The sequence below is a fragment of the Erpetoichthys calabaricus genome, chromosome 8 (assembly GCF_900747795.2).
Source record: "Erpetoichthys calabaricus chromosome 8, fErpCal1.3, whole genome shotgun sequence".
NCBI classification, from domain to species: Eukaryota; Metazoa; Chordata; class Cladistia; order Polypteriformes; family Polypteridae; genus Erpetoichthys; species Erpetoichthys calabaricus.
The window spans coordinates 65,507,164-65,520,819 of NC_041401.2; the positions used below are offsets into that span (position 1 = coordinate 65,507,164).

The 13,656-nt window shown below is 37.9% G+C and overlaps 1 protein-coding gene across 1 annotated transcript in view; it reads left to right on the top strand.

Annotated features, from left to right (window-relative positions):
* The window catches only part of smg6 (SMG6 nonsense mediated mRNA decay factor), a 539,535-nt gene that overhangs the window by 504,919 nt on the left and 20,960 nt on the right, over positions 1–13,656 (top strand). Inside the window, exon 16 of the mRNA XM_028806651.2 lies at positions 3,949–4,093. Coding sequence (XP_028662484.1) covers positions 3,949–4,093 — 145 coding nt within the window. The remainder of the gene's footprint in view (positions 1–3,948; positions 4,094–13,656) is intronic.

The following is a 13,656-nucleotide window of genomic DNA, read 5'->3' on the forward strand; positions in this document are numbered from 1 at the left end:
CTTCGAGCCTTTTATTAATTACTGACAATTTCCTAAACTTAAATGATTCTCTTATTTATTATGATGCAAGGGAATAGTCTATATCAGACAATGTTTGTGCCTATATGTTGCTAGAGGCTTCATAGGTTATGTTCATATTGCAGATAAAATAGCATAATTCCAACTTTTGGCTCATATCCAACTGTTCCAATTTATTTTGCAAGTAGTCCATATCCAATATGAAAGTATATAAATGTCTGTCCTTAATGTGCTTTGCATGCAAAAAATGAATAAAAAAATACCTTGAAAGATGTACCGTAATATACAACATGAAGGAAAACACCATGCAGTCTGTTGTACCTAACATTGGTTTCGATGTAGGATGTCTACAAATGTGTTAGTTCATGCAAAGATGAGAAATAGAAAACAAAAAAAGCATATCTATTGCTTAGTAGCATAACTCTACTCCTTCAGACATCAGAGAACAGCTTGCATTTCTCATCTGTTTTCACTAACTTCTACAGGAGCACAGTGGAGTCCATCCTCACTGGCTGCATCACATGCTGATATACAGCACCTGCTCACCTCAAGCACTATATAGTGTGGTGAGGGCCGCACAGAGTATTACCGGCACACTGCTTCCTACCTATTGAGGACATATACACTTGCTGTGTTGGAAAGGAAAACACTATATCTAAAGACTTCAGTTACCTTGCATGGTCACTTTTCTCACTTCTTCCTTCTTGCAAACGGTACAGGACCATTGGCACTCGCACCCGTAGATTCCGGGATCGTTTGTACCCACAAATTATATAGGTACTTGACAGTCAAATTATAAATCTTATAACAGGCAGACATACACACACACACATACCTATATATTTGTACACTTTACAATAAACGTGACTTGAGTTGTCACTGCATGACTCTCTTAGGAAAAAACAAGTTTGAGGTGCACCATTTCTGTCAGAGTCAGCATGCATGACTCTCTTAGGAAAAAACAAGTTTGAGGTGCACCATTTCTGTCAGAAAATACATAGCAACTTTGCAGCACTGGCAGGTAACCATTGCACAGTACTGCACACAGACAAACCCAGTGTTGTAATTTTGAACTGCATCGTGTTTCCCCATGGAGAGGACCTATTGGATGTTCAATTAGAAAGTATAAATTCCCAGACCATTTCAAACCAAGATTTGAAACATAGCTCACAACTAAGTTGCATGTGTCTGTCACAGATCTATTGCCACATATGAAAGTGGTCTAAATCCAATCTGTAAAGCTAATATTTTATGTGTTTGTTTGATGATCACATCTCTCTATTATAGAAAAAAAATCCTGGGAGAGAATGACTAGGGAGACAAGACGTGATCTTCATGTGAAGATCACGGAAGACACTTAAAAAACCTGCGAGACGAAAGAGATTGGCCACGGAGTGTCTCACGGGGACCTTAAACATGAGACTTTGTGCCAAGAGATTGTCCCAGGACCGTCTTGCGATGACGCAGAACATGAGATTCTTGCAAGACATGCCCTTCTTAGACCCAATATCAAATAAGACCACGGGCAGCAAAACACTCAGTCGTGTCAAGACTTTGAGCACACACAGATCCAGGGCTCTCAGTGCATATAAAGCGTATAAGGACAATACATTATAGATGAAATGTCGATGACTAAGTGAAGAAGAAAGAGCAGCATGGAGAAAAGAGACTCAAAAGCGTTGGAGAGAAAAAAATGCATAACAGAAAAAGAATAATCGAGGTGCATATTCAGAAAATAAGGAAAGTAATAATCAGTCCAGAACAAGTGACTGTTAGATTCGATTGAGGGAGGGCGGAGTACAGCACGGAAGACTGACAGCAGGGTATTGATTGATGCGGTAAGTCGGGGGGAGGGAAGAGAAATAACGAAAAGGTGAATAGAGATCTGAAGTGTCTAGATATTGTAAGGCTTTGAAGTTTAAGTCAGAGAATTTCAAAAATGGAGTTTACCTCACATGCATTTATTGGTTAAAAAAAATTAACTGCTGATGAAGTTGATCGTTTTGTCTGTGCTAAAATTCCAAACAGAGAAACCTATCCTGAATTATGGTATACAAAGTCATCAAACACATGTCTCACTGACCTCATTTAAAAGATTCAGCATGTTGGGAGTTGTTATGTGTGCATAGCATGATGAAGGCAGATTCGAAATTAAATCACAATCCTAATTGGTGGCTTATGGTAACAGTGACAGCAAAATCATAATCTTACCAAAGCAACCCCATAAACTATAAGCACATCATATGCATATATTTATGGTACCTGAAATAAGATGACTTCAGAATTTAAACACAAAAAACAATGAAATGAAAATATAATAATCATCTTTAACCCTTCGTTACACAGGTGGGGTGTTGCACACCCCAGTTTTCAAAGTTATTGGTACTGTAGTGGTTGTCGTTCAATGAAAAATTAAGAACTACACATAGAAATTTCAAGCTAAGAATTTACAACAATTTAGTCATTACTTCAAATAGCACAAACTTTCTCTATAATCAAAAATGTACAAAAAAAATGCCTAGGATGCCTTTCAGGAAGTATTCAAGACTTTCATTCTACTGTTTATAAGTAAAATTGATCATTTAGAATCTGGTTAGGTTAAATAATGTTTAATCTAAGAATTGATACTTTTCCTTTGTTTTATCATCCCATCTTTGTTTTATCATCCCATGTCTTCAAACTCACCCTTGTCTAGTATTTATTTGCTTTTGTGAGATTTGTCAGTCATCCCCTGGCAGTTTTAGTTGATATGCTTCTACCAGCTATTTTTATCTCATTGTGTTAAAATGACTCCAGAAATTTGCATTTTATTATTACATTGTTGATGTCTTTTTTTTTATCTCCCCCAAACTTGTTTTTTTGGAAATATTTCCATATTTTAATGAATGTTCTCACCTTTTGATGGATTGCCATTTTTTTCTCCTTGTTTTTTAGTACCTCAACATCTTATTGAACTGTCTGAAGGCTCATTTGTACTTGGGCACAAAGAGCTGAATCACGCATAGAGGATGCACACCCTGGTCTGTTTATAGTACAAACATTCAGTATGCAATACTGCACGGTTGCAGGATCCCTAGGGTTTTCCCAAAAATATTTTCTTTGCCTCTACTTATAGTTTTTGCAGATGTTTATATTACTAATTTAACAAACTTTCATGTTTGCCCAGGGTCTGGGTGATTTCTTGCCATGAATTTGTGGCTATTAGGTGCAGGTAGCAACAAATCAGTTCACACGTAGCAACAAATCAGTTCACACAACTGTTCCTCAATCGAGCTTGAGATCTCTTGCCTAATGCATGCTTAGTCAATGTACACATGACTGACACTGTCACACGATTTTGGAGGCATGCAATTGCCAATACGAGGGCCTGCACATCACAACTGCAAATGAAATTTAAATAATACATTCCCTAGTGGACCTTCCCTGTGAAGCAAATGTACCAAGTATAAAGGGGCATTAAAAACTCCCACAAAACCTTCAATCTTATCATGAGTTGGAATTAGCTGGGCAGATTAATTCTCCTAGTCGGCTAATACATAGCTCCAGAAATAACCCAAACATGGTCACCAGGGTTGTGGTGTTTTTAGCAAGTGTATATTTTTGCCTTTAGTGGTAAACAAACACATTATCCATACCTATCCTCCTCCAACATAACTAATCTCCAGAACTAATCAGCTAATTGCAGACATGCATTTGAGGATAACAAGATCAAGTTTTCTTTAATTACAGAATGTAGAGAGGAAAAAGATACCTGTAAGTGAAAGTAAACGGGAGCAAGACAGCTGAATTAGATATAATTGAAAGAAAAGTCCCTCCGCAGAAATTGTAAAAAGTCGATGAGCATTTCCTAGTTTCATTTTTGAAGATTAATCATTGAACTCTGATTTTGCAAATGCTTCCTGATGTATTGTTTTCTTTTGTTGTGTGCAGGAGGTGTTGCAAACCTGTAGGCAGCTAGAGATTGAGATCACTCCTGTCTTCCTGGTTCCAGACACTAATGGTTTTATTGATCACCTCTCTGGCCTAGCTACCCTTCTGAGTTGTGGACATTATATCTTGGTTGTGCCACTTGTAGGTAAGTGACATTCTACCTGGCATACTCCTGAACTATGTACAGATAAGCAGGTCCTTGTGCAAACTTGAGACCATGTGTAAGTGAAAAAGCAGATGGGAAGAATGTTTGTATGTTTATATGTACTTAAATGTGCACTGTATGTTAGAAAAAGTAGCATAGCAGCTCTGCAACCTTGTAATTCTCTGGATTGGTAAGCAGTTTTTCTGACGGGGACTTCTCTGTGTGTGTGGTCTGAAAGCACTGGTGAGTGCCACTGTAAATCCACAGGGAGCGGCATTCCAGCTGCAGTTTTGGGTATAACTTAACTCTGTATGTACCTGCTAAAGGCATTGTCAAGCTTAAAAAAATATATAATTAGATGTTAATAACTGTAAAATTTATAGTTAAGGTTAAACTTTCTTTGTAATAATTATTCTCCAGTTTTATTTTCCCAATGCATTACATTGCTCTTCTTTTCTACACTGACCAGACATAGTAAAATTCTGTGGAATCTGAATAAGCATAACCCCTGCTGGGTCACAGACTAACTCAGAGTGTGTACATTATTTTGATAGTCGTAACTACAGACATGTATAAAAAGCTATCTAAGTGGGAAGTATCAAATAAAACTTATTTTTGTATCAAATAAAAATTTTCTTCTGACTTATAGTTTACATTATAAAAAATAAATTGCCTTGATATAAAGTGCACACATCCTTGGAGAATGTCATTAATAACTATTTAAACGTGTGGGATGATGTGCTAATTTTAATTCATGTATTTGGTTTTACTGTGCAGAAGTCCATATAACAACCCCAATTCCATAGAAATTGGGACACTGTGTAGAATGTAAATAAAAACATAAACCAATGATGTGCAAATCTCATAAACCCATATTTTATTCACAATAGCACATAGAAAACCTATCAAATGTTTAAACTGAGAAAATTTACCATTTTAAGAAAAGAATAAGGTCAATTTGAATTCGATGGCAGCAATGCATCTCAAAAAAGTTGGGATGCGGCGGCAACAAACTGCTGGAAAAGTAAGTGGTACTAAAAAAAGAAACAGTTTGAGGAACATTTTGCAACTAATTAGGTTAATTGGCAGCAGGTCAGTAACATGTTTGGGTATTTAAAAAAAAGCATCTTACACAGGCAGTCTCTCTCAGAAGTAAAGATGGGCAGAGGTTAACCAATTGTGCCTACAAATTGTGGAACAATTTTAGAATAATGTTCTTCAACGTAAAATTGTGAAGACTTTGAATATTTTATCATCTGTAGTACTTAATATCATCAAAAGATCCCGAGAATCTGGATACATCTCTGTGTGCAAAGGACAAGGCCAAAAATCAATACTGGATGCCCTTTATCTTCGGGTCCTCAGTACACTGCATTAAAAACAAGCATGATCAGTGCATGGGCTCAGGAAGACTTAAAGAAGTCACTGTCTGTGCACACAGTTCACTGTGCCATCACTAAAAGCAGGTTAAAGCTCTGTCATGCAAAGAAGCAGCCATATGTGAACATATAGTATCTCACAAAAGTGAGTACACCCCTCACATTTTTGTAAATATTTTATTATATCTTTTCTTGGGACAACACTGAAGATATGACACTTTGATACAATGTAAAGTCGTCAGTGTACAGCTTGTATAACAGTGTAAATTTGCTGTCCCCTCAAAATAACTCAACACACAGCCATTAATGTCTAAACTGCTGGCAACAAAAGTGAGTACAGCCATAGGTAGTATTTTATTGTTACACCGAAAGTGGAAGCAACTGGCTGACACGGAATCCAGAAGAGTGTGTGCATATGGCCTACTGTCTTTCCTTGGGTTGCAAGGTATTAGTATTCCTAAAGTTCAGTTCTGGGTTTAAAAATATCCAAAACAAAACTACTCCCTCAAGAAACATGTCTGTCTGTTGTTGTTCTGGGCAATGAAGTTTTTCTAAGTGACAGATTGCCAAGAAACTGAAGATTTCATATAAACAAAACATATCTTACTACAGTCTTTCTTTGGAGAAGAGGGCAAACTGGATCTAAACAGAATAGAAAAAGAAGCAGAAGGCCCAGATACTCGAGAGAACAAGTATGTCAGAATCTGTAAATTGAGAAGCAGATGCCTTACAGATACTAAGAAAGGCTGCTTCTTTACAAATCCTTTGGCAATGATGACAACCTCCAAACATTTCTTATATCCATCTATAAGCGCTTTGCATCTTTCTGCTAGTAATTTGTTCTAGGTCTTGAATGTTTGCCAGATTCCTTTTTACCAATAGCAGTTTTTATCTCTTTCCAAAGGTTTTAAATTGGATTGAGGTCAGGACTAATTGCTGCCCAGTTTTGCCCAGTCAGTTTCTTCATTTTAAAATCCTTATTTTTTGTCTTTGGATGTTTTTTTGAATCACTGACCTGCTTGAGGACCTATGATCCTTTGACACTACATAGTTTTCTGACAATTGGTAGCATATTCTGCTTTAAAATCGGCAGGTAAACCCTCTGATTTCATGAGTCTCATAATACTTTCAAGAACTCCCACAGCAGCAAAGCATCTCCACACATTATGGAACCTCCATAATATTTAACTGTAGATAATGTGTACTTTTCTTTATGAGGTTTATTTCGTAGCCTATAATCAATGGTCTGCACTGGCAAATTTAATCTTTGATTTAATCTTTCCACCGAAGAATTTTGGTTTCTCTATGTAGGTTTGGGAAAAGATTTGTGGTACATTTTTAGATTTCTAGAGTTGACCTAGTACCTTTTTGCATGTTAATGCTTGATCAAAATAGTTTTTTCTAATGGTCTTAGACAGCTTTCTTTTTTCTACATTGTCAGTAAGGAATAGGGAATGAAAGTGACCCTTTTTAAGTATTAAACCCATCATTCATCTGTCCGTCTTTCACCTTGATTGTCTAAAATAACTTCGTTATTTCAAATCACATAACTTGCTAATTTATTCAGTCTGTCTGTGGTTCTTTGCATAAAAAAAACTTTCCAATATTCTTGCAATATCTGCCCTCAACATGTTTCCTGCCACATTCTTGTTGCAGAATTTATTTTAAAGCAGCAACTGGGATCTACTGCACTAATTCCTTTCATTATTTTAAACGCTTAAGTCATGTCTCCTCTTAATTTCCATTTGTTAAACTGAAAAGGTTCACTCTCTCTCCTCATAGCTCATACAAATTACTCCCAAAATCAGCCTAATCACTCTTCTCTGAACTTTCTGTAGCACTGGTAAGTCTTTTTTGTAATATGGAGACCAAAACTGCACACAGTACAATATATTTAAATATTTTGTATATTTTCCTCTTTTACTCGTCTGATAGCCACTCAGAAGCCCAATGCAAGTGAGTCAAACACCAAGAAGCTCACTCAGCAGGGTAGTTCTCCTGATGCTTTAGCTAAGTTAACTAATAGAGTGCAAAAAAAGTAATTCTCTGGAAATAAATGGAAAAGGAAAGCAATTATGCTCCCAATCTTTCTCTCTCTCTCTCTATTACTTTTGAATATGGCTAACTGTTGAAAAACTGTTTAATCAAAAAATGTAATAACTGACTCCTGGGTGTAGTAAATTAAAAAAAATGCTAAATGCTCCAACTTTCACATCAGTTAACTTAGTCAACAAACACCTATAAGGGGATTTATAAGGGCAGAGTTGTGACTCTGTGGCTAAGGATCTGGGCTTTTCCTGGGGACTATATCTCTCTATTATATTAAAATGTTTTCTATCGTGTCTGCGTTATTCAACTTTGACCACTTCCCTCCACACCGTTTGCCAAGTCATTACTCCTACTGTGCACATCCTCTATCCATACCACCCCGTAAAACTCTGTGCTCCACAGACGGTTTCAATGGCAAGGCAGAATAGCAAATTATCTATTCAAGAATGTAGAATTTTAGATTGCAATAGAAATAGAGCAGTAAGAGCTGATAATGAACGTTGAAAAAAAGAAAATTAACAAAAAAGAGCTGCATTTAATAAAAATCAAGAACAAAGGGAATCATCCAATAAATGGAAAGGAGAAAAATATCCCAAAAAATATGTGAACATAAATGCAAAAAAGCAATGTTTAGAATTTAAGTTAGAGGATAAAGTAATTCGTAATATTGTTTTTTGCAAGGCATTAATGTTATTTAATTTTTATTACTCTTTATTATGTTTTGCATTTTTACTTTTACTTTTTGTTTTTACATCCATATTACTAAACGAGAATGGTAAACCGGATATGGACACAGGGACCTGCCCGTGGACACAAAAGACATAGTGCGCAAGTGCCACACAAAGCCCCCCCACCCAGAGTGAAACGGGAGAGACTACGCACGTGCGCAGGCGCCACACAAAGCCCCCATCTCCCCCCCCCCCCCCAACGCACCAGAGCAAAACGGGAGAGACTACGAACCGTCAGAGTAGGAAACAAAGTAAAACATCATAAAGAGGTTAAAGAACAGGGACAAACACATGGAGAGCAGGTTACAGAACAAAGCCCCCCTCCCCAGAGTAAAACAAGAAAGACTACGAACCGTCTGACATGCCGCAAGCAGGATAAAGCGAGGTCAGAAATAAAACACAGAGTAGGAAACAAAGTAAAACTTTATAAAGGGATTAAAGAACGGGGACGAACACATGGAGAGCGGGTTACAGATGATGAAAACTGGAATGCAACAGCTTCAAAAAAACCTAGGCACGAAACACATGCACACCAAGATACAGAATATAAAGGCAGAAACAACGACAGTTAAACGTCCACACCACACAGCGGAGGCGGACCCAGAAGGTGCAGGCGCCTACATCGTGCGTCGGAAGGCGCGGTAAAGTACAAAAGGCAAAGGCGCCTACACAGCATGGTAAAAACCGACACAATACGGAAGGCGCAGGCGTCGCCGCCATATTGTGAGTGGCACTAATGCGTGGTGAAAGCGCAGGAGGAGACATAGTAAAACAAGAGGAGTCAACGCCCCGCCCCACAGTGAAACGGGACACACTATGGAGTCCACAAAGGTTCATACATCAAACCCGAGATGGTACGGACACGCGTCTGAAACCGCGGAAGCAAAACTGTCTCGGCTCCAAAACCAAACAGCTCAACAACTAACACAGCTTCGACACCGAGCCCACGTGAACAGATCTAATGAACGTGGACGCCTACAACGCGCGTCTCAAACTGCGTAGGCAAAGCAGGCACGGATTCAAAACGACACAGCTTGAGTGACCGAGATACAAACATGCGCCTGCCTGGATATAATTAATGAACGCAGGCGCCTACCACGTGCGTCTGAAATGCCGCAGACCAGGCAGGCACTGCTCCAAAAAGAAAGAGCTCGACTAAACGAGATACGAAGTGAAACGGGAAACACTACAGAGTCCGCAGTGCTCCACAATGCACCGCATAATAGTTCGGAAAGAGCTTCGTAGTAACAGTGGGGAGACTCAGAAATGTAAGGCAGAGTAGAAAGCAAAGTAAAACGTCATAACCAGGTTAAACGAGGGGGCCAAACACATGGACAGCAGGTTACAGATAATGAAGACCGGAATTCAAAAGCTTCAAAAACAAAAGCTCGACTGACCGAGATACAAAATGAAACGGGAAACACTACGGGGTCCGCAGTAGTCCACAATGCACCGCATAATAGTACAGACGGAGCTCCGTATTAACAGTGGGGGGCCCCAGAGTGACACGGGCGAACGCTCCGTATTAAACGTGCGTCATCCTCACACGTGGCTGCCCAGCGGGCACGGGTTCAAAAACGCCGGGGGTAGGCGAGCGAAGCGAGCAGGGGGCGGAGCCCCCTTGTTTTACTATGTTTTGTTATTCATTGGCATTTAAAAGAGAAAGTTGTAGTGAAATACTCAAGTAACTGATTTTCTATCTATAATAACTAAGTACCAAACTGTCTTCCTCCTGTGCCCTACATACTCTTCTATATACCATCTCTTGAAACACAATCGTTTTCTGTAAAGGAAGAGCCCCCCGAAGCCCTTCGAGTGGCTCAGCCGCGAGAGGCGCCCATCCCCGGAGGTTCGCAAGTGAAGCTTGCAGTGGACAGAGCCCCTAGTTTTTTCCAATTCATGTCAGTTGAGTACTGGCAATTTACCATTTTCACATAATTCCTTTTTTAATTGTTTGATTCTGTCCAGATAGACAGATAATTAGTCAGTAAGTCTTTAACATGTAAAATAGGTATTGCACGTAGGTCTTTCACCATCAAGAAAGTTATTTTTAAAACTGCATATCAGATGCTTAACTAATTATTTACTTGTGAAAATGTTATATAAAAATAAAATGAACTCAAATATATATTAATGCAATAAAGGGGTAGTCAAAAGTCCAGTGAAGTGCTAGGTGTGTATCTGACCAGAGTTATCTGGCACCACAGTACCTGCTTTAATCATGTGTAAAACTGCAGTGCACGTTAAAGCAAAGAAGCCATTTTTGTAGAAAAGCATCACACAGATAACACAATAGTACACAAAATAGCATAAACCATGGAGTTCAGCCTTTGGCAGAATGTCTTATGAAATGGTGAGTCTAAATTTAAAATATTTGATTCTCAATGGTCCCGTAACAGTTGGCAAAAGCTATCATTGTATGCAACCTTCTGTGATACATGGTAGTGGCTTTGTCTTGGTCTGGTAATGCATTTTAGCCAATGATCCAGGGGGATCTGATCAAAATCAATGGAATGATGAAAATAATAAAAAGATTTTGATTAATCATGCAGCATCTTATAACAAAAACTTCAGCATGATAGTAAACCCAGAAACACAGCCAAAAAATGATGACCTACTTAAACTGAAAATCTGCAAATGAAACACTAACTGTATGAGGTTATCACAAAGTCCAGACCTCAACATAAGTGAAACTGTATGGGATCACTTAAACAGGAGAGAAAAGCAGTAAAATTCAGAATAATAGGAAATGCAGAGAGAAACTTGAAAAACTTTATCACTTGCAAACATTTTTGGCATTGTGATTTAAAAAGTAGTAAAATTATATTAAATCACTGTGAACCTCTGTTTCTGCTACCCCTGTCAATTTTTGGTGTATTTCCTGTATCCAAACTCTATTTCAAACTAAATTTGAAGTCATGTGACCTGATCTATATTGGTTCCACAAGTAAGGTTTATGCTCCTCACAATATCAATCAATTACAAAATATTGTTCAGTTTGTGACTTACCTATTTATGGATAAGTTCAATGGCAGATTAGTGGTACTTAAGCAAAGATTTGAAATTGTGTTTTTATATAAGAGAGCATTTTTAAAGTTGCAACAAAGCAAGTAATAACTAGAAATACCAAGCAGTTATGAAAATTTGTTTAATCTTATATAATTTTTTAATTCCTTTCAAGTTAAGATGTTAATTTGTGCATTATTTCCATGAACTTGTCAAAACAGTAAAATAATACATCAAGACTGTGTTATCACAGATTATGTAGGCCTGAAAGTTTCTAAGCTCCACTAGTAAATAAAACTGTTACCCTGTAAGATTTCTAAATTAATAATAATATCGTATTAGGGATGTAAAACTATGTGTACAGTATATTATAGAAGTGACGTGATGCTTATGAGTAATAACTCACCCCGTGTCCACTTCTTCAATTAAAATGTTTTTTATTTGTGAAAGAATATTAAACCATCCATTGAATGTTAGTGGTGTTTGTATTACTAAACCAAAAATATGTATGCCTGCAAATATCACTTGCTGCATTATCATTAACCAAAATAGGTGTGGAGGAGTTTCATGTCACTCCTTGGTGTCAGCTGGCAACTGTCCACATCCCCCAACTCTTCAGTTTTTCCTGGTTATTATCAAAAGGAGACACTGGTTTCCCTTGAGCTGTCTTCATTGCGCTGAAGATTTTATTCTGCTTTTGAGTCACCCAGGAATCTCTGCATTCAGCCCTGGATCTTAGCCGTGGCAATGTATTTTACTGGAATTTAATGTGGAATCTGCTTCTAGAGCATATAAATATTCAGACTTCCACTATGCAAGCTAACCTTGCATAGCTCAACCTGAACTGACAAGCTATTAAGGATGAACAATGCAAAATGATTACAGACTGCAGCTCAATATGTCAATTTTTATTAAGAAAATATACAAGTGCAAGTTACAACAAATTACACATAACCATGAAAAACTCCCCAATGCAATTTTTTTTTTTTTTTTTTTAACAAAAACACCCATCTAAGCCCACTGACTATCACTCCACAGCCCCAAATAGCAGAGGTTACTTATGGAGGAGAAAAGGCATACCAGCACATGGGGAAAAACTATGTGGACATTATGTCAAAGCTCCCATCCAAGTAAGTCCAAGCAAGTCGTATATGGGATTGCCACTTACAAATGTCTGGGTTGGTTGCATCATTAATTATTGCAACAGGTAACTCAAAGATCATAATGTTTTAGAAAGAGGATTTCCAGAAATAAAAGGTTGTAAAGTCAGAAGATTTACAACTCAAGTCCAGGGCTAATTTTGCAACAGTTATGCCCAAATGGAACTCTGCTGGTAAGAGAAAAAGAGGAAGAGAAGAAATTCTTGAGGGGTCAATGGGATTTTACAGGAGAGGACAGAAGAAAGAAACTAACACAGCTTGCCAAAACTCTGAAACCTTAGGACATTCCCACTACATATGAAAAAAAAGTACTCGGGGTTTAGAAGAGCAAAGAGAACAAAGGTGATCATTAGAAAGGTCCATAGCAAAACATTTACAGGGAGTGAAATACAGATGGTCCGCATGTTTCAATTGTATATGCCAATGATTGGGATTTCAAGAAGCAAAACTTATGTTCTTAAAAATCAGCTCCCAAACAAGGGAAGACTTTGATATATCATGTTCCCAAACTGACTGAATTGGCAAAGACTTGAAAAACAGCCTTGCATATAAAGACATAAGTAGCAGAGACAGATTTCATCAGAGTGGACAGGGAATGAGGAAAGGTTAAAGAGGTTGTGAGCACAGCAGAGAAGAACGGGGAATATAACATAGATATAGATGATCTCAAATGGACTAGGATTCTGTCAATTTGCAAGACTCGTAGTGAAAGTTCAAACAGCATGTACAGCTAATGTTCATGGGCCCACTTCAAAACAAAGGGGAAAAGTTTAGTTACTGCTATGGATTGGTGACAAAGGACAGGATATCTACAACACATGGGCATTATCTGAACAACACATGGGCGTTATCTGAAGATGACAGTAAGAAATTACAAACATATTATGTCCATTTTGAGGATTATGTAATGCCAAAAGAAACCTTGATATTCGCATGCTACAAATTTAATGAAAAGGTGCAGGTAACTGGTGAATCCTTTGAATAGTTCCTGACTGAGCTTCAGCTCCTAGTCAAAGACTGTGCATATGGGAATAGCTAGAGACATCTGTTACTTTAAATGTAAGGCTGGTGGGGTTGAATGCATATTATGGGATGGTGTGTATATTATGGGATGTAGATGAAGGAAGTAAACGGCACATGTAACAAGCCAACCTGTGGTTCTGAGCCTTTTTAATAGAAAAAAGTGGCAGAACATATAACAAACTTGTCGGTCAAAAGAATCATTTTTTTGATTACTCCAT